The sequence below is a fragment of the Apodemus sylvaticus genome, chromosome 1, assembly GCF_947179515.1.
Source record: "Apodemus sylvaticus chromosome 1, mApoSyl1.1, whole genome shotgun sequence".
Lineage (NCBI taxonomy): Eukaryota > Metazoa > Chordata > Mammalia > Rodentia > Muridae > Apodemus > Apodemus sylvaticus.
The window spans coordinates 29,357,103-29,377,221 of NC_067472.1; the positions used below are offsets into that span (position 1 = coordinate 29,357,103).

Genomic DNA, 20,119 nt, shown 5'->3' on the forward strand with positions numbered 1-20,119 from the left:
CATTTAGCACAAGGCCTGTCATGTGCTAGGCAAGTAGGGTACCACTGAGGTACAACTCAAATAATTTTTATGTGTCATGTGAGGGAATAGGAGGCTTTAAAAATTGTGGGACTTATTTTGTTGTTGTTGTTGTTGTTGTTTAGTTTTTGAGAATGAGTTTCTTATAGCCCAGGCTGCCCTAGAACTAACAGGCTAGGATGACCTTGAACTGCTGGTAGATTTTCTTAAGTCCTGGGAACACAGGCCTGTGCCGCCAGGCCCAGCTAAGGGTTTGTTGTGTTGTTGTAATATGAACAGTAGGCAGGTGTAGTTCCCATGCTTGCTTGTAAGCCCAGCATTAGGGGGTAGAGATAGAATGGATGATCAGGACTTCAGAGCATCCTGGACTATAATAGTGAGCTTGAGGTTAGCCTGGGCTATCTGAGACTGTCTTAAACTCCACTCCCAACCCCACAAATGAGTATGAACATTTTGAAGAATTTTTAGATAAAATGGTTAAAAAGATATAATTGCTTTTCAGTTTGAAACTTAAAACTGGCTCTCGTTTCTTAATGGTGCCAGATAGTGTGAAAATTCTAAGACTGTCTCCTTTCATCTCCCTTTGGTACGCATGTTCAACACTCTAACTAGACTGTCTCTGTCGACTGTACTTACAGATAAAGATATGGGCCTTGGTTTGATGTGTTACACAAAAGACTCAGAGTAAGATTGGGGTTTGGGGTTCAGAAGATAATGGGAAGGCAGGATAAAGAGGGCATCCTCTGGGGCAGAGAATACGCTTGCCTTATTTGTGGATGAGAGAAAACTTAAGTCAATGAAGTCCCGAGATGTCAATTGCTTTAGAATGCTTCTGCCGGGAAAAGGTCTGCGTTGTTCTCTTGTGAGACATAGAACTCCTTGACAGCTACGAAGCCCAGTTGCCGGGATACCACTCTGTCCTCCCCAACCCTCTCAAGTTAGTAAACCTAAAGAGAACGTCACCAGTACCGACAGCGGCACCATCTCCGAGTCGGCCATAAAAGCCTGCAGTGCACCATAGATGCCTTTACAGGCTGCAGATTAGATACCACGCAGGACGATTGATTTTGTTGTCCAAGTAACTCTGTTTCAAAGATCATTAGAAGCAGGAGCACTCAGCCCCTTTGTAGAGAACACCAAACCCAAAGCGGGGCTTTCTTAAAAACCAAGGTAGCTTGGGCTACCTTCCCAGGTTGCTGGGGAAACACAGCTGTAAAGTACATATTAATAAAAGTCTGTGGTAAACCACATCCAAGTCTACCGGGAAAGGGGAGCTAACAAAGAGCAACACGTTCAGGGATGCTCCTGTCCTAAGGAGGAATCATGCTCTGCGGGAGGCATACTGAGGACCCCACTGAGAGAGAGAGAGAGACCGCCATGCTCCCTTCTGATTATACGGGCTTGACTAGCGGGAAGGAAAGCAAACTGTAAAGCAAAGGTCAAAGAGAGGATCAGGAAGATCCTCCTGCTCTAGATCCTAGCCCTGCCTGCAGCATGCCAGCAACACTGATGTCCCAAGGACACGCTGTTTTCCAGCTGCAAACTGTGCTTAGTAAACATCCACAGCGATGTGGGACTCTCCGGCTTTTCAAGATAAAAGACTCTCACCCATGGTCTCACATGGACAAAACTACTGCTAAATAGTAATACCAACTTTCCCACATGCCTGGGACTGCAAAGCTGTGTGGGCAGCAAGTGCTTAATCTTCCTCTGCTCTTGTCATTTCATATGTATGCATGCATATATGTATGTATGTATGCATGCATGCATCTGTCTGTTTGTGGCATTAGTGCGGATTGAACTCAGGGCTTCATGCATGGATGGCAAATGTTCTGCCTTGATTACAGCCCCAGCCTTTTCTCTACATTGTTTTAAAAGACTTATTTTTAAATTATATGTATCTGTGTGTGGTAAGGGCAGGTGAGTATGACTACTCACGGTAGCCGGAGGCATTCATTGGATTTCCCTGGACCAAGAGCTACAGATGGTTGTGAGATGCCCAACATGGGCTCTGGGAATCCAACTCCCATTCTCTGTAAGAGCAGACCATGCTCTTAACCACAAAATCTAGTCTACAGCCTCTTCTCTACTTAAAAAACAAAACAAAACAAAACATTTTAAATTTTATGTGCATGGGTGTTTTGCTTGCATGTATGTCTGTAAACCATGTATGGACTGTGCTCAAGGAGGCCAGAGGAGGGAGTCAACTTCCCTGGAACTGGAGATGGTGTGAGCTGCCACGTGGTTGCTAGGAACCAAGTCCCGGCCCTCTGCAAGAGCTACAAAAGCACTTAACCACTGAGCCATCTCTCCAGGTCCTCTAGTTTGTTTTTATACATAAACCTATGCTACAGTTGAGCTATCTGAGCATCCTCTGTGGCTTCAAACATTCCTTGAGCCTTTGGCCATTCCCTTCATGAGTTTCAGCTCTGTTGAGAGTTGTCTTGATTGGTTCATTCATTGTGGTTTATCTTGTTCTTGGAAGAGTATTGTTGTTTTAACCACAGGAAACCCAACAGATCATTTCCTGTCTAATTGAATAATTTTTCTTTTGTTTTAAACAATTGTTAGGTTTTTTTTTTCTCTTTAGCATCGTAGATTTGCTTATTGACTGCATTGACATTTTCTTTCCAAAAAATAAAATTAACATTTATTGTATAATTTAGCTTTTTAAACAAAAGAAATGGTAAAAATGATCTCCAAGACAAATGATATGTTTGGAATTTTACCTCATTCTGATACTATGTAGAAATTTATAGTCCCGTAAGTGTATATTTTTGGTTCTGTAGCCATCAATTACGATAGCTTGCAATTAAGTCCATGCATAATCAGACTTGCAAACAAACAAGGAATGATCGTACACAGTCCAACCAGATACATTTCCTTTAAATTAAATCTAAAGTGGATTTCTTCACTGACTATAAAGGGTTTGTAAGTGTGACAGAAAATTTTAATTTCAAATTTCTGAAACTAAAAGGGAACTCATTAGACGGTCATAAATTCAAAAGAACTCAGTAACTAAGTGTGCAATGGTAACTTAGAAACATGTCTGCTGATTTCAGCCAAACTCAACACTGCTAGATGAAATGCTACAGTTTCATCTGATCCAGAAATTTCTTGTTGTTTGTACTTGCATAAACAAAGCAATGTTGTATAATTTTACTGTAACTGGTTGGATTATGAACTGAGCAATTCCAACTGGTCAATTTGGATTTTTAAAAATTATATCCTTAATAATTTTTTTCAAAAAATTAATGTGACTTATCTAATTACAATAATTTAACTTGGAAAATTTAACTTGGAAAGTGAAGTACATACCACGGAGGACCATGCCTAGAGAAATATAAACACAAGAAACATGTTTTCAGCTTTCCACCACAAGAATCTTGAAGTAACAATGTCAAGGAACAAATTCCGATTATGACACTTCACATATGCAACATGCACATATTTTCAGTTCCTTCTTATACTGTCTTTAAAAACAGGCGCATGACACCAAATATATGGTAATACCATTTTTTGTGCAATATTATTCAGTGCACCCTAAAAACATTGTTCAACAGATTATCTGTTTGAAATAATTGTAACACATGCCGGTCACGCTTTTAATTCCAGAAATCCTGCCTAATGGTTTCCAAACCAGGCTTTGGGAGAATGTGTAGACAGAGACGACTTGTAGGATGGAGAAACCTGAGGTTTACAGGACCCGACTATGTGCCTAGGAAAGTAAACCCAAGTGCTGGGATCACAGACCCTGTATTTGAATGCAAGCGTCAGGTTACACCCTTTGCAACACTTTCTACCTTATAAAGACTAAAACATCTTCATTCAGGTTAAATGGGATAACCCACCTCAAATTCTAGTCATGGGTGCTTAGCAAGAACTGATGGATATGTGGGGACCTGCATCCCTGCCTTGGAAGGTTAGTTGACAAGACTTTAAATAATGGAGTTCTCTTTATCCCAGCACCCAGCAGCACGTGGGTCTTTTATGCTAGGAGGGCCTGTGACAACCCTGAAACTATATTTCTAGTGAGAGAGAAAATAAGAGAAGACATTGATGTGAAAATAGAAACCCATAAATACCACAAAGCACAGCTGCTTTGCAGGAACTTTGTTTTTCTGCTATTATATTTTCTTTTGCTTTTGTACTAAATAGACCGAATTATAGTTTTAGACTTAGGGTAAAATGGGAACCTTTCAGAAAGTTAAAACTAACAAAATACGTCATAGGAGGCAGAGTGAGAATGATTTCTGTTCAAGCAAACAGAGTGAGAGTCTGTTGCTTGCTGATTGTAAGTAACCAAGAGATTCATGGTTTGGAGGTAGAAGATGTAGCCACGTGGCTGCGTAGCTGCGTGGCTGTGTGGCTGCGGCTACACAAATAATTCAGTGTCAATGGTGACTCAGACTTTCATGAAATGTCAAAGATGAAGTAATATCTATATGATATATATATATATATATATATATATAGAGAGAGAGAGAGAGAGAGTCTGATACATGTCTCACTTTCTTGAGTTAGGTGTTTATCAGTTTAAAAGCCATACACCAGGCATGCGCTTCAAGGAGACTATGACATGGCAAGTGTATTGGGCTCAAGTGGCCTCCCCCAGATGCCACAACCTGGGGAATCAGAATGCATTGGTTTAAAGAGATGTGGCACTTCTGCCATCGGGTGTGTGCAGAGAAGCTGACCTGTCCACTCTATGAGTTTACTCTTTTTTCTCTGTCCACAGAAGCTTCAGGAAGCCTGCTATGTACTTCCCCAGTAAGGAGCTGTTGCGAATGACCTTATCTGGGCTGGCTCAAGCCGGTAATGACTTCAGATAAGCCACTCCCTGTCTCCAAGACTTTTTAACCGGCTGTAGCAGGGGTTAGTTTCTGTTAATAGCTAATGTATATGGAACTTTACTATTGCATGGGGCATTTTTCTGAAACATTCAACATCCCAGGGATGTGGGTACCATTGTTATCACCACCACCATGCACATCAGAGATCTAATGTCAGTGAATTGACTTATCAGGTAGGTTCACAGTTGATCACTGACAAATAAATCCAGAACAGTTTGGCTTCACAGCTCACACTATTATATTCTACCTCAAGCTAGGCTAAAACTAGATGAAGACACAGAGAGTCTTATATCCATGATATCTTTGTTCAGTACAAAGAATTGAACCCATGGCTACAACCAATGCTAGGCAAGTACACTACCACAGAGCTATATCTCTGGCTGTTTCTCCCTTTCATTTTGAGTTAGGGTCTCAGTAACTTGTCGAGGCTGTCTTTGAACATGTGATCTTTCTCCTTCATCCTCCAAATTGGCTGGAATCTTAGACTCATGCCCTCTATTTTTTATTTTAATTTAAAAATATTTCTACCTTATGTATATGAATGTTTTGCCTGCAGGTATGTGCACCACATGTGTGCAGTACCCATGAAGGCCAGAAGAGGGTGTCAGAGTCCCTGTAGATGGTTTTGGGCTGCCATGTGGGTGCTAAGAAATGGGTCCTCTAGAAGTCAGTGGTCTGAACCACTGAGCCCTCTGTGCACTCTGTGTTTATCAGTTAATGTACATAAAAGCAGAGGAGGTTTTGGGAACCATGTAGATCTTTAAATCCTGTGCTATGCCAGTGCAGTGTACTCTAGTTGTAGAGTAGTTGCAGAAATTCAGCCAACAGAGAATTTAAGAACAAAGTGGGTGTCATAGAAAGTCCTAGAAATGACCTGCATGGGGTTAAGGAAACTGCACAAACATCCAGCCTTGAACATAGTCTTTAACAAGGCTGTGCTGGGGCCTCGGCGTAGAGTCGTCCACGTAGATCTTGAATGTACCGATGTAAAGCATAAGCACCCTCCTAGGGAGTCCTCATCTGAAGCTGACACAGAAGGAGTGAGCATTTTCCTATCCACAGACACCGGCCCTGAGAACTTCGGTGTCTGAATGACTGTCAAATGCAGAGATCCACACAGCAAGTAGCACGTAGTTTCTGACTGGATGTCAGGACTCAGGAAACACCGCAGGGATTCCTACAAACACTTGGTTTTGGAAAGAACTGAGATTGACCAAGAAGGAAGGGGCTTGGAGCTTAGGGACTCTAGTCGCAATGGGAAAGTGATCAGGTTAGGGACTTTAAGGGAAACAGAAATGGAAGGAAATGAAAATGTTATGAGAGAGAGAATGGAGAGCGATTGCCCAAATCCTCCAGAAGGATGATCTCTGTCTTCATCCTTTGGAGTCACAGACTCTCTTAAGGATCTAGCAAAAGCTACCACCTCAACCCAGGAACATTTCCTTTCATTCCTTTCTCAAAACAGAAGATGTAAAAAGCTTTTCTTCTTCCCTACAGTCCAGGATCTCAGGCTAAGAACCCTCACTGGACCCAGCAGCCCTATCTGCCACACAGGCATTTTTCTTTCTGGAGCAATTCTTGTACAAGACACTCTTTGGAAGGAGTCCTCTTCTCTCAGTGTGTTTCCCTGTGGTAACAGCTCCAGCCTAGAGGCCCACTGAGAGTCAACCTGTCTGATAGAGCTGACTGCTAAACCCAATATGAACTTGATGCATAGCATGTGCCAAAAAAAGAGATATGAAGATAAATGTCATATTTCCTTGTTTGGGGGTATCCTGACCTTCTATAGCCCATTGGAAAGGATGCCTGGAGAGCAGACTGGTGTAGAAGGGGTACAAGACAGGGGTTCTGACTGGGGTCATGGGGCATCACGTATAAGTTTTAAAATGTGAGCAAGTCATTGATTCTGAGAAGTGGGTGATTTCTAGGGATCTTATAAAAAAATCAAACGAAACAGTGCCTGTTACAGCAAGTGAGACTTAAAGTATGCTTTAGGAATGACACTTAATCTCAGAAACAAAGGCTTCTGGTTGTGGGACACGCTTGGTTACACAGAGGGATAAAGGTGTGCTCTGGTCTGTCTTAGAATTCTGCTTCTAGGCCATTCCCTAGGCAACAGCCTAAGCCTCAGAGAGTCTTTCCAACATAAAACGTACCGTCCAGTAGAGTGTCGAAGTGGAGAGTTTGCAAGTACTCCTTCTCCCGCATAAAGCCTTTGAGTGGCGTGGCCCAGCCTTCACTCAGAATCTGCACCCACTGCAGATCCAGCTGGAAAACACAGAAAACAAGGGGGTGTGTCCATCACTGCTCTCTCTGAGGCGTCGGCCCCCAGGGCAGGTCTCCGTCTCTTTTACTCAGTTGGCATGAGGATGAAGGAAGAATGTCTGTGTTCTAAGTGATCCCACATGCTCTGCGAATCTCTCACTTAGGAGCAAGCTATGCGTATACAAGGCTAGAACGCTCCTATAAAAGAGCCATCACATGACTCCAAATTGAGATTATTTAAATACTTTCAGCTGTAACTGTTCCCATAATGTGCAAGAGAATTAAAATTTTTCTGTTTTTTTTTTTTTGTCCCTTCACAAAATATTGGTTTTATTGTCCTTTTTCATTAGAGTCACTTACTGGTCATTTGACTCTAAGATAAAGGTCAATGTTATTATCATGGTATGAAAGCCCTTTAAAGAGCAGGCCCCTGGGAGTCATGGAGGGATGCCCATCTCCTTTTGCTCCCCAATTGGGACCAGTTTACCAACACTCGGAGGCACTGTGTGGTGGAAACACGCAGGCCCTTTCAGCTGATAGGATGATAAAGGCTCTGCTGCTTCCTCTTGACCACCCTTGGAGCTCTGTGGGTTGTTTTAAAACTCCACACACTGGTCACCGCATGACCTGAAGAACCTCCCATTAGTCTCCGCCCCTCAGGCCATTCTGTGGTTGGAACTCACAGCCCTTGCTTCCAAGGGCTCGTTTGTCCACCCAGAGTATGGAGGCACTTGGATTCATTTTACAAAACCAAGGTCTCCATTCAGAAATCATTTGTGAGGTCCTAATTACCAAAAGCAAGTGCCCTATTAACCTGTCCCATTAAATCTCCAATTTTATAATGAATAAAAAAATAACAAAAGAGATGACCATCTTTATGCACAAGTAAGACTAATCCATAAAAATGCTATAAGCAGTATCTGGGGTTGCATCTCATGTCTTCCAGCCAAGGAAATCAATGCAACTCTCTGCCTCTGTCTTTCATTAGGTTGAAGTCGTCCTAATGTGCGACTTCAGTGGGACAGGTGCAATCTGCAAAGGAAGCTTCTGGAAGAGCTACATGCTCTTGCTCCTCTTGTATATTATAGTCTCCACACTGGGCCTTGGTCTCCCACGTGGCTTTGCCTCTCAGATACGGGTCTCTAAGGACATATTTGAGGATGACTGCTTTATCCAAGAGGTTATGCATAGAACACCTCCATAGGTGTGAGGTGACTGTAGTTATAAACTTTCTCAAAAGATTTATCTTTGACCTGTCGGTTATTTTATTCTTGCCTACGGTGGCTGTCGTTTTACATAGGTGGTAATCAGTTCTAGTCACAAAAGCATGTTCTTCACAGTAACAACTTTGCATCTATAGGAGCATCCTGCCAGGACCCTTGCTGAGGTGTCACGGATGCACACACATCAACAGAATCAGCAGACACGCAGCAGAAAAGCTCTTCTTGTTTTAGATCGGTGGTCTTCCCCCTTTGTATTCTTCCACGGTTACCCAAGAAGCATTCACATTCTGGACAAACTTTCTCAGCCATTGCTAACAAATGATCCCTGGCATCCTGCCTCTGTTTCAGCATGAATGAAGGTGTAGGGAGCTATGCAAATTGTCCTATGCAAATATGATTGTGAGGTGAGGGGGTGGGGAATGTCTTAATAGACTTACGTTTACTCAATATTTCTTATGGTCAAAGGAATTGTAGGGCCTACAAGATGGCTCTGTGGCTAAAGGTGCTTGCCACCAAGCCTGATGACTTGAGGTCAATCCCCATATATGGTGAAAGGAAGAAGGAAACTGATGGCTACATGTTGTCCTGACTCTACTGATGCAGTATAGTATAACACACACACACACACACACACACACACACACACACACATACACACACACCAGGTAGTCTTAAAGAGGAATTGTGTAATAGTTTATAATATTACATTCTAAGAAGCCTGAGTCTCTGGGAAGTCTGTATTCTCTTACCTTGGTAATCGATAGTGACGGGAGAGTCTCTGCCTCAGCTCGGATTTGATCAATTTTGTTTTCTGGCACAAAGAGTTCGTGGATGCCTTTGATGGTGGTGTGGGGTACAATGTTCTGTGGGAAATGGAGTTGGCAATAGTTACAAATGAGATTGACAAGGGGTAAAGGAACTCAGATTATCTTTCAACACACACACACACACACACACACACACACACACACGGGCAAGAATCACCTCTTACCTGCTCTTGCAAAAGTTCCACCACCTGCTGCACACAGTCGCTTACTGAGGACAGGTTGGTCTTCAGCACACACTCTGGAGTTTCAGGTTTCTCATAATCAGAATCGATGCCTGTAAACCCTGCGGAGTATGAGAGCTAAATCATATCTGTGCCCGTGGAAGGGTGCTGCCCACCAATGGGGCATAACCCAGAACGCAATAATGTGTCAAGCTGAAGATGTGATTTATGACTAAAACGTTCAAACTTCCATCCTCAACCCCTTGCTGTAGATAAGAAAGATACAGGTGCATTTTCAGTGTGGAAAGCCTCAGGTTAGAAAAGACCTCTGGCAGAAACCAAGCCTTCTACTGCTGATTAGAATACAAAAGGAAAGGAAAGAAGAAATTCAGTGAGACCCATTCCTAAATCTGGATGCACAAGTCTTCTGAACGCCACTCCTGCTGAGGTGACAGTTCTTCAAAGATAATCCTGCAAGGCCACGGCCATCCTGAACGCACTGAGCTTTCCAAAGCCTGCACTTTCTGCAGCCGGGACACAGAGTGTGTGGCTTCAGACGGATTGCCAAAGACAGAGTCAGAAAACTGGCAGGATCCGTAACTGTCAGAGGCACCACAAGCCCCTTCCGTACCTTTAATCTCTCCTGCTCGAGCTCGTTTGTAGAGTCCTTTTACGTCTCGGCTTTCACAGATATTTAAAGGAGCATCTACAAAGATCTCAAAGAACGGAAGTCCTGCTGATTCGTGGATTTTGCGGGCATTCTCACGATCCTGGAAGATTGTGTGTTTAAAAATATAAACAGAGAGCAAGAGTGGTGGTTATGCCCATAAGCCCAGCCCAGGATCAGGAGATTAAGGGATAGCCTGGATTCGGTTGGCATGAATTTTATTTAGTATTTTTGCATCAATATTCGTAAGGGAAATGGGCCTGAAGTTCTCTTTCTTTGTTGGATCTTTGTGTGGTTTTGGTATCAGAGTAATTGTGGCTTCATAGAATGAGTTGGGTAGATTTCCTTCTGTTTCTATTTTGTGGAATAGTTTAAGTGTTGGTGTTAGGTCTTCTATGAAGGTCTGACGGAATTCTGCACTGAAGCCATCTGGTCCCGTGCTTTTTTTTGGTTGGGAGACTTTCTATGACCCTTTTTATTTCTTCAGGTGTTATGGGACTGTTTAGATGATCTATTTGATCCTGATTTAGTTTTGGTGTCGGATATCTGTCTAGGAAACTGTCCATTTCCTCCAGATTCTCCAGTTGTGTTGAGTATAGGCTTTTGTAGTAGGATCTAATGATTTTTTGAATTTCCTCAGTTTCTGTTGTTATATCTCCCTTTTCATTTCTAAGTTTGTTAATCTGTATACTGTCTCTGTGCCCTTTGGTTAGTCTGGCTAAGGGTTTATCTATCTTGTTGATTTTCTCAAAGAACCAGCTCCTGCTTTTGTTGATTCTTTGTATGGTTCTCTTTGTTTCTACTTGATTGTTTTCGGCCCTGAGTTTGATGATTTCCTGCCTTCTACTCCTCCTGGGTGAAATAGCATGGAATGCAATCTCTGATAAGTGGATATTAATTAGCCCAGATGCTCTGAATACCCAAGGCACAAATCGTATAACAAATGACTCCCATGAAGAAGTATGGAGAGGGTCCTGATCCTGGAAAGGATTGATCTAGCATTGGAGGGGAATATAAGGACAGAGAAAAAGGAGGGAGGTGATTGGAGAATGGATGGAGAGAAAAAGGTTTATGGGACATATGGGGAGGGGGGATCTGGGAAAGGGGAAATCATTTGGAATGTAAACAAAGAATATAGAAAATAAAAATATTAAAAAATAAAAATAATTAAATAAAAAAGAATAAAAAAAAGGGGATAGCTCGGGGGGTGGGGGTGGGGGGTGGGCAGGCCTGAGTGAGCCTGACACTTGCTCCTTTTTGCATAAAATTTGGTATGAAGTTCTTATCAGACGACAAAGGTGCTGACACCATGTTCTTGGGTTCTGTGACCTCCAAACTCATGAGCTGAATAAACCTCTAATCTTTATAAATGACCAGGTCTGGTATTTTTGTTATCAGGGAAAATGAATTAGGACAAAATTTTCTAATGAGATTCTTCATGGCAAACCACCGTGTACTCTCGAAGTTAATACCCTTGGGGTAACGGGAGATGTGTGCCTGACAGAGTCCTTTCAGCAAGCCCAGAGATGTCCCTCTCATAAGCATACTGCCTGAAGGGAGCTGCAGAACACAACTCCCCCTTAGCAGAGCTGAGCTCTTAACACACGGGAAGGCTATCCCAGAACTATCCTGATTTAGACCAGAGCGGGGATGGCGTGATCAGCTCTGCTCCCTCTGAGCCCACAGAAGCTGGTGTGTGCACTGCTTGCTTTGGGCTAGCTAAACATTCTCATTCAGACAATTGAAATTACAGGCTGTGGAGTTCTTGCTCAACTCTTTTAACTCTGACCACATGTCCCTGGTGACTGTCACCCATAACGGCTTCATGTCAACTGGGGCACTGGCTTCTGGCAGTGAGGCTTCTCTCTTTATATAACCAATGGAGGAAATGAGAGGACCCGTGAGGAGGGGGAATGGATGGGAAAGTGAAAGTCTAGTAGCTTTCTGGTCCCCTCCCACTCTCCTCAGTCCCCCCACCCCACCCTCCCCTCGCTGCACCACTGACTGAGGGGCACAGTCCAGGGAGGACATGGGCACGTCAGCTCCTGCCCTGGGCCAAATCTTTCACCTTTGCAAATGGTGAAATAAAGCTGGTGATGCAGACCAGGCCAGCGTCGGCGAAGAGCTTGGCCACCTCCGCAATGCGGCGGATGTTCTCCTCGCGATCCCCTGCCGAGAATCCCAGGTTCTTGTTAAGGCCGTGACGGACATTGTCCCCATCCAGGGAGTAACATGGGATGGCATGAGATACAAGGTACTCCTCCAAAGCAAAGCTTATGGTTGTTTTTCCAGCACCAGAGAGCCCTGTGGAGAACAGGTGTGGGAGACATAAGATGACAAGTGACCAAGTCAGGCATGGTGGTGCCTGCCCGCCAACCCGGTGCTGGCGAGGCGGAGACAGGGTGATCAGGAGCACAGGGTGTTCAGGAGTTTGGGGGCTAGAGAGATGGTTCAGCGGTTAAGAGCACCGACTGCTGTTCCAGAGGTCCTGAGTTCAAATCCCAGCAACCACATGGTGGCTCACAACCATCTGTAATGAGATCTGATGCCCTCTTCTGGAATATCTGAAGATAGCTACAGTGTACTCATATATAATAAGTAAGTAAATAAATAAATCTTTATATATATAAAAAAGCAGTATAGGGCTGGTCTCTCAATCAACCATAGTCCTCAAAAGATGAAAAACCATGAGGTAACCTTTATACACAGCTAAACTCTGATGAGAATTCTAATTAGGCTTAAATGAAAACCATTGAAATCCAGAAAGAGTACAAATCCTATGTACTTGCATTTGTTTTATAGTTTGGATTTTTTTTTTTTTGATCAAATGGGGTTTGTAAATAGGGAGACCTGGGGTCATGGACCTTGCGCTGTTTTGCCTGCAAACATCTTAAAGATTAGAAAGTGGTTCATCCTAACGGGACACTGGCTGCTCTTGGAAATCAAAGCTGTGGTGACCACAGGCTTACCTCTTCTGGTAGCACTTAGAGGAGATAGGCAGTGACACCCAGAGGACTAGCAAGCCCCCCTCCCCATAGATTCCACTGAACACCCTCCAGACATGAGACCTGTCTGCTGCTCTTGGACTTTGAGAGTTTTCAAAAGTCTGTAAAAACACAGAGATGGTCGGTCATGCTGGCCAAGGCTGAGGAGTTCTGAGCCCCTAGGTGCACATACACTCTGAAAGACCCTTCATGTTTTATATGCAAATGAAGTCAAGACTCAGCATCCACTATAATATAATATAAGCATGGCTGGGCCACTAGATAATTTTCTAGGTAAGGAGAACATGAGAGTGGGTGGGGGAACAGATCATCTAAGGACTCAAAGTGATATCCAAGATGCAAGGCTACTGTCTCACAGAACTCAATGTAGAAATGGAAAACTGGGAGAGGAAGAGAAAAAAAGCAAAAAATAAAAACCTAGAGAAGATGTACGTGTGTGTGTGTGTGTGTGTGTGTGTGTGTGTCTGTGTGTATGTGTCTGTGTGTGTATGTGTGTATATATGTGTGTGTAAGTGTGTGTATGTCTATGTGTGTATGTGTCTGTGTATGTATGTGTGTGTCTATATGTGTGTGTGTCTGTGTGTGTATGTGTATTTATGTGTGTGTAAGTGTGTGTCTGTGTGTATATATGTGTGTGTGTTTGTGTGTGTGTCTGTGTCTATATGTGTGTGTGTCTGTGTGGATGTGTCTGTGTGTGTATGTGTGTATATATGTGTGTGTAAGTGTGTGTCTGTGTGTGTCTGTGTGTATATATGTGTGTGTTTGTATGTGTGTCTGTGTGTGTCTGTGTGTGTGTCTGTGTGTATGTGTCTGTGTGTGTATGTGTGTATATATATGTGTGTAAGTGTGTGTCTGTGTCTGTGTGTGTCTGTGTGTATATATGTGTGTGTGTTTGTGTGTGTGTCTGTGTGTGTGTCTGTGTGTTTGTGTGCTTGAGTGTGTGTGTGTGTGTGTATGGGTGTGTGTATGTGTGCTTGAGTGCATGTATGTGCACATAGAAAAGGCAACGATAAAGCCGGGACAGAGCTCAGGGGAAAGAAAACAGGAAGAAGGAAGGGAGGAAATCCGCAAGAGGAAAATAAAAAGTCCCTAGGTTTTCAGTCTCATTTTAAAGTCACTCTCTTGACACTCTTGACTCTGACAGGGGAGCATTGAAGACATGGCCACAGAAGGTTCTGAGAATCTTTATCAAATCACTACGGTTTCTTTTGAACAGAACTCAGTAACAGATTCCTCTTAGAATTTGCGTCAGTTGGTAGGAAATGAAACATAGGAACTTTGACTCTCTGGTGTGTCCTCTTGCATCAGACTAATGAAATTAAGTTTCCTTCCATTTGCCTCCCCTCGGGGAGCCTCCCCTCCGTCCCCCCTCCCCCAGTAGCTGGGCATCGGCTATCCTCTGCGATATTGCTGTCTTGGCGGGCAAGCTCGGGCTGAGTGCATTGACCTGCATTTCATTTACCTCCACCTACAACGCCCAGGAGTCAGGGCCCAATCTGCACTAGCTCTTTATAAGCCAGCGTATTGGGCTCAGAGCGGTTAAACGACTTGTGCAAAGGCACAGAGCTGAGGCAGGTGGATGGACTTCTCAAACCTGAGCCTCTGGAGTAATTGGTTTCTTTCGGTCTACATGCCTGATCTCAAACCTCTGACGCACAGGCATAAGAGTAAATTTGGAAAAGGTGAAGAGAAGAAAAGTCAGAGGAAATAAACCTTTCACACTTCCCCCATCTCCAACCTACCAGGCTTTTATTTTTTTTCTTTCCAAAAGAATGCACATTAGAGAAGATGAACTTTATGTGAGAGTCTCAGCACAGACATGAGCTCCCCAGTAAGGAACTGGGAAGGCCATCTGGAGCCAGTGAACAGCCTCAGGAATACAGTTAGCTGCTACTGAAAACTCCATCTCACAGAGGGAGCTAGGGGAACACTGCAACCCCCAACAGGCAAGCCGGCCACATTGGCACTTGGGCTCCCCGTACCTTGTCTGGCCTCCCCGTTAGAGGATGGATGAAGTTGTTTTGATGCAAATCCCAACTGTGAATAAAACCTGGAAACCACCAGCACCAGGCAAAATTCAAGAATAGCAAGAAAACAAAAGACAACAAACAAACCTGGGCATGTACCACAGCCCTATCTCCCAGCATTGAAAGGCCAAAGCAGCAGGTTGGTGAATTCTGGCCTAACCTGGGCTTCACAGTGAAACCCCGTATCACAGTGAACATGAAGAACCAGAAAACAAGCAGGAGAAACTGCAGGCAGGTCCCACAGGGCCACATTTTTCCTAGCTGCTCTCAGGTTAGACCTTTTCCTGAGTGAACAGACAATAGCGCACGTACCTCTCTCACGTTTTCGTTTCTGCACCCCTCCCTTTTCCAGAAAGTCCTGTCTATGAAGTGACCTTGGGTTTCCCTTTCTAAACCCTGGCTATGTCAACTACAGCTATCAGGTTAAGGGTCAGACCTGGGCTATCAGAGGTCTTAAGGTCTAATTGCAAGTTCCTCGCTAATCTCTAGCTTCGGAACTTGTAGATCAAAAAAGGACAAGAAAGGGGACATTCACTGGGTCATCTCAGAAAGAGAAAGCTGTTTCTACAGGCAAAAGACGACCTGTGGTGACCAAGAGGAGATTTCTAGCAATCTTTCTCACACAGACTCGTAACTTTGTTAATGGAATAGGTAGACCTCCAGAACATCAAAACACCAAGAGCCAGCTCTAAACATCCGTCACCCGACAGGCTGGAAACATTCCCTGTCAAATTAGGAAAAGCTCATTTCTCATGGCAGGAAATTTGCTTAGGGGTGAACAGGAGAGGCCCCTTAGAGGTGAAAGGTGTCACAATCTGCCTGTCCCATCTCATGCTGCTAAAGAATGATCACCGACAGCTAGTGGCCTCTCTCAGCCTGTCCGACCCTGGTTCTCACTGGTAGGAGAGTGATGCCCAACAGCCCGGGTGTCTACACTACTCTCCATTCCACTTCTTCAAAGGTAAAAACAAACACTGAGTTCTTTAAAATCATGTCACGCATCAGGTTTTGATTTTTAAAAAGGTTCCTTGAAAAATGTGTGTGTGTGTGTGTGTGCGCGCGCGCACGCGCGCTGATACCTGTTAGCCATACAGTACATCCTCGGAATCCTCCCCTGGTTCCAACAACTTGTCCTCTCTTGTTCCTGCTCACATGGTGAGCCTGGTAGACCACATTGGTGGATTTTTGCTGGTCCTACAAAACAAGATAAGATGGAGCATAATATTTGATTAATAAAAATATGTATGTTTTACACGGACCATATACACTTGTTTTAACTCTAAGCTGTAGAGCTGCAGTATACAACAGTGTCTGTGAGACATATGTGGAAAAGCCCTGTCCTCCTCCCCCAGTATTTGAACTTTCTTCATCCCATTCATTTATCTACACGTACACCAGGAGAATTTTTGTTTCCCCAATGTAGTTAACTTTGAAATACTGTATAATATCATATTAACTCATACAACACGCTCTGCTACCTAAGTAATAGGATTATGGCTCTGACATTCTCTAGCTATACCTCCTTTACTAGAACGAGAAAACAGAGTACCAGCTATTAATTTTACTAGTTTGGAGACAAACCCTGTCTTTGGGACAACCTCCTTTCTGACTCTTCAAATTTGACTATTCGGGCGCTGTCATAGCTCTGATTCTCTGGCAGTTAAAATTGGGTACCTATAGGAGGCGGAGGGAAATGTCTGCTTCTATAAATGTATGTTCTCCGCATAGTCTGTGGGCTTAAACCCAGAACAACCTAATGCTCCTGCAGCAAGGGGAATTCTAGTGGGTCTGGTTGGGCCATCCTGTCCCTGTGAAGCCAGGTGACAAGGTAAATGCTTAATAAAGTCAAATCCAGATGTGGTAGCTCACACCTGCTATTCCAGTACTTGGGAGGCTGAGGCAGGAGGGTTTCCTGGAATTCAAGGACAGCCTGGGCTACATAATGACTTGCAGATCATCCTGTCAATAGTGTATGGTGTCTCACAATGAAAAGAAAGCAATCTCACAAGGATCCTCCCTCTCAGCCATGGGTAAGAGCTTGGTCTCTAAGGACACTGGCCACGGCCTCAATAGAACTAAACTGTGTTTTTTCCACTCTCCCAAGGTCAACATGTGACCGTTGTAACATTTCAAGACCTGAACAGAAATGAAAATGTAGCAATCCACACATCATACATCTGCATTTGTGTTATGGTAACACCCCCCCTAGCCTGCTAACAGACTATCATATCTTCATCATAAATTCCGATCGGGAGGCACAGTGTTTGATGGACAATAAAAAATAGGATCCGTGATCCAGCAAGCATAGTTTAAGGTTACATAAAAGGTAGCCTGGTAAATCCACAGACTTCTTCTCTCGGTGTCTCTGTCTCCCTATCTCTGTCTCTGTGTGTGGGGGTGGAGGGGTGTGCACGGGTAAAGGACAGAGATCAGTGCTCAGTGTCCTCCTCTCTCTGCCTGATGTTTTGAGCCAAGGTCTCCCACTGAACCTAGAGCGCAGGAGCCAGGGTAAACCTAGTTCTCCTGTCTCCGTCTCCCCAGCCCTGAGCTTACAGATATGTGCTGTTTTATTTTTGTTCTTTTATTTACTCTTTGAGAATTTCATACATGTATGCAGTTAAATATCCACCCACATTTTCCTCTTTCAAATCCCCTCAATTCCCCCAGCACATCCCTCTCCCTCCCAACTTAAAGTTCTCTCTCTCTTTCTCTCTCTCTCTCTCTCTCTCTCTCTCTCTTTCTCTCTCTCTCTCTCTCTTTCTCTCTCTCTCTTTCTCTCTCTCTCTCTCTCTCTCTCTCTCTCTTTCTCTCTCTCTCTCATATCCCACTTCATTTGATTAGTGCTGTCCATATATGTACATGGGTATGGGACCATCCACACACACAAAGGAGAATGATTTTTTTCCCCTTAGCAGCTGTCAGTTAGCTCCTCATGGGTGGGGCCTTGTGAGCCCTCTCTCCTGCCCTGTCCCCATATTGGCTGCCTTGATCCCGGGCAGGTAACCAGGGCAGCTGTGAGTTCATGAGTCCAACAGCCGTGTCCTCCTAGTCCTCCAGCCTCTGTCCTCCCAGTCCTCCAGCCTCTGTGCTCCCAGTCCTCCAGCCTCTGTGCTCCCAGTACCCTGCATTTCATTCTTTCTGCCTCCTCTTTGGCGATGTCTCCAGGTCCTTGGCAAGGGCTACCCAGTTTTTCAGTGTGGAGGCTGGGGATCCAACCTCTGTCCTCGTTTGCATGTCAAGCGCTTTCCCCGTGAGCCCCCCTCCCAGCCCGTCTTTGAGCCTAACGTACATTTAGAGTAGAGAAATGTTTTTTAATAAGTCCCAGAGGATCCTCAAAAACTCTAAACAACATGGGGGCAGCATTTATATGTAGAGCAGATGAAGTTACCTCTTTTCTATGTTTCCCTTTTGTAAAATTAATGATTTTTTTTAATATAAGTGTAAGTAGTAAATTAATCCATCAGCTGTTATTTCTTTACCCTTGCAAGTAACCACACAGAGAAACAAAGATTTATTTCAAGCTTCACCCCAACACTGGGCAGTTAAATGAGTTATAATCACCCCCTAAGCTAATCCAGCCCCTCCCACCCCATCCCATGATATTTCATATTGTTATTGATCCGGCTCTTTGGGCCTCAGAGGTTTTTTCTCATGGTGTCTTCTTGGACCCTCTCCTCGGGCCAATCTCTTCATTCTCCTGGCGGATCTGAAACACACGCACATGCTCTCTCTCTGTCTCTCTCTCTCTCCTTTCTCTCTCTCTCTCTGTCTGTCTCTCTCTGTCTCTCTCTATCTCCCCTTTCTCTGTCTGTCTGTCTGTCTCTCTGTCTCTATCTCTCTGTCTCTGTCTCTGTCTCGCTGTCTCTGTCTCTCTGTCTCTTTCTCTCTCCTTTCTCTTTCTCTCTCTCTCTCCCCTTTGTCTGTCTGTCTGTCTCTGTCTCTCTCTATCTTACTGTCTCTCTCTCTGTTTCTGTGTCTCTCTGTCTCTCTGTCTCTCTGTCTCTCTGTCTCTCTCTCTCTCTCTCTCTCTCTCGTCTGTCTCTCTCCCTTCCCCATGGCTGGCAGAAGTTTCTGTCCTATTCTCCCTTCTGCCCAGCCTTTGGGCGACCAGCATTTATTGACAAGGCAGAGAATAAATCTCTGTTTACACAAGCCTGAGCCAAGAGATTCTTGGTATAAGCATTACAATTCTGTATCAGGTGGAAACAAGATAAGAGGGAAGAGAAACCAGCATTTGAAAAACACCAGGATAGCCTTTACACAGTACACAAAAACTAGGTGTGAATAACTACACCCTTTAGAAACTAAAAAGCCAAAAGGGGCTATAGGTAGAGCTGTCTGGGGGTTGAAATGGGATAATGAAATGAAAATGTTCTGTCAATACCAAAAACCCATCCAAATGAGGGTTCGTACTGCTGGGGTCTCCCAGCACAAGAGACTGCAGACATTGGATTGTAACCATTCACTTCAAAGACTAGAGGGAAAGAGGAGCCTCCTTAAGACCCTTGAAGTGATGCATTGGCGGGGCACCTGACTGGGAGCAGGCCTGCTAATGTGCCAGAGCCCACCTGTGTGGGGGCGGTTGACAGGAGCAAGCAAAACAGGTGTCTGAAGTGGGCAAAATGGTGGCCAGGACCCAGGGTGAGAGAGGGGATGTCAGACAAGTTAGCTACCTAAACCTTCAAAAGTAGATGTCTTGATGCCCCATCAGACAAATCTAGTCAGAACCTGGAAGGGGTAGATACAGTCCTAGCACACTATGGGCTACATAAGGTAGCCGGAGAGAAAGACCCAGTCATTCTATAATTCAAGGACAGCATTTGAAACTCCTTATTCCGTCTTTGCTATGTGTCTTAGTTAGGATTTTACTGCTGTGAAGAGACACCATGACCAAGGCAAGTCTTATAAGGACAACATTTAATTGGGTCTGCCTTACAGGTTCAGAGGTTCAGTCCATTATCATCAAGGTGGGAGCAGGGCAGCATCCAGGCAGACATGGTTCAGGCAGAGCTGAGAGTTCTACATCTTCATCTGAAGGCTGCTAGTGGAAGTCTCGATTCCCAGCCTAACTGC

At 44.2% G+C, this 20,119-nt stretch overlaps 1 protein-coding gene across 1 annotated transcript in view; it reads right to left on the bottom strand.

Moving 5' to 3' along the window:
• Papss2 (3'-phosphoadenosine 5'-phosphosulfate synthase 2) overlaps positions 1-20,119 on the bottom strand; it is a 74,999-nt gene that overhangs the window by 17,839 nt on the left and 37,041 nt on the right. Inside the window, exons 2-7 of the mRNA XM_052187117.1 lie at positions 16,126-16,240; positions 12,083-12,318; positions 9,979-10,117; positions 9,351-9,469; positions 9,109-9,222; positions 7,028-7,139 (exon numbers count right to left, since the gene is read on the bottom strand). Of these exons, the coding sequence (XP_052043077.1) occupies positions 7,028-7,139; positions 9,109-9,222; positions 9,351-9,469; positions 9,979-10,117; positions 12,083-12,318; positions 16,126-16,240 (835 nt within the window). The remainder of the gene's footprint in view (positions 1-7,027; positions 7,140-9,108; positions 9,223-9,350; positions 9,470-9,978; positions 10,118-12,082; positions 12,319-16,125; positions 16,241-20,119) is intronic.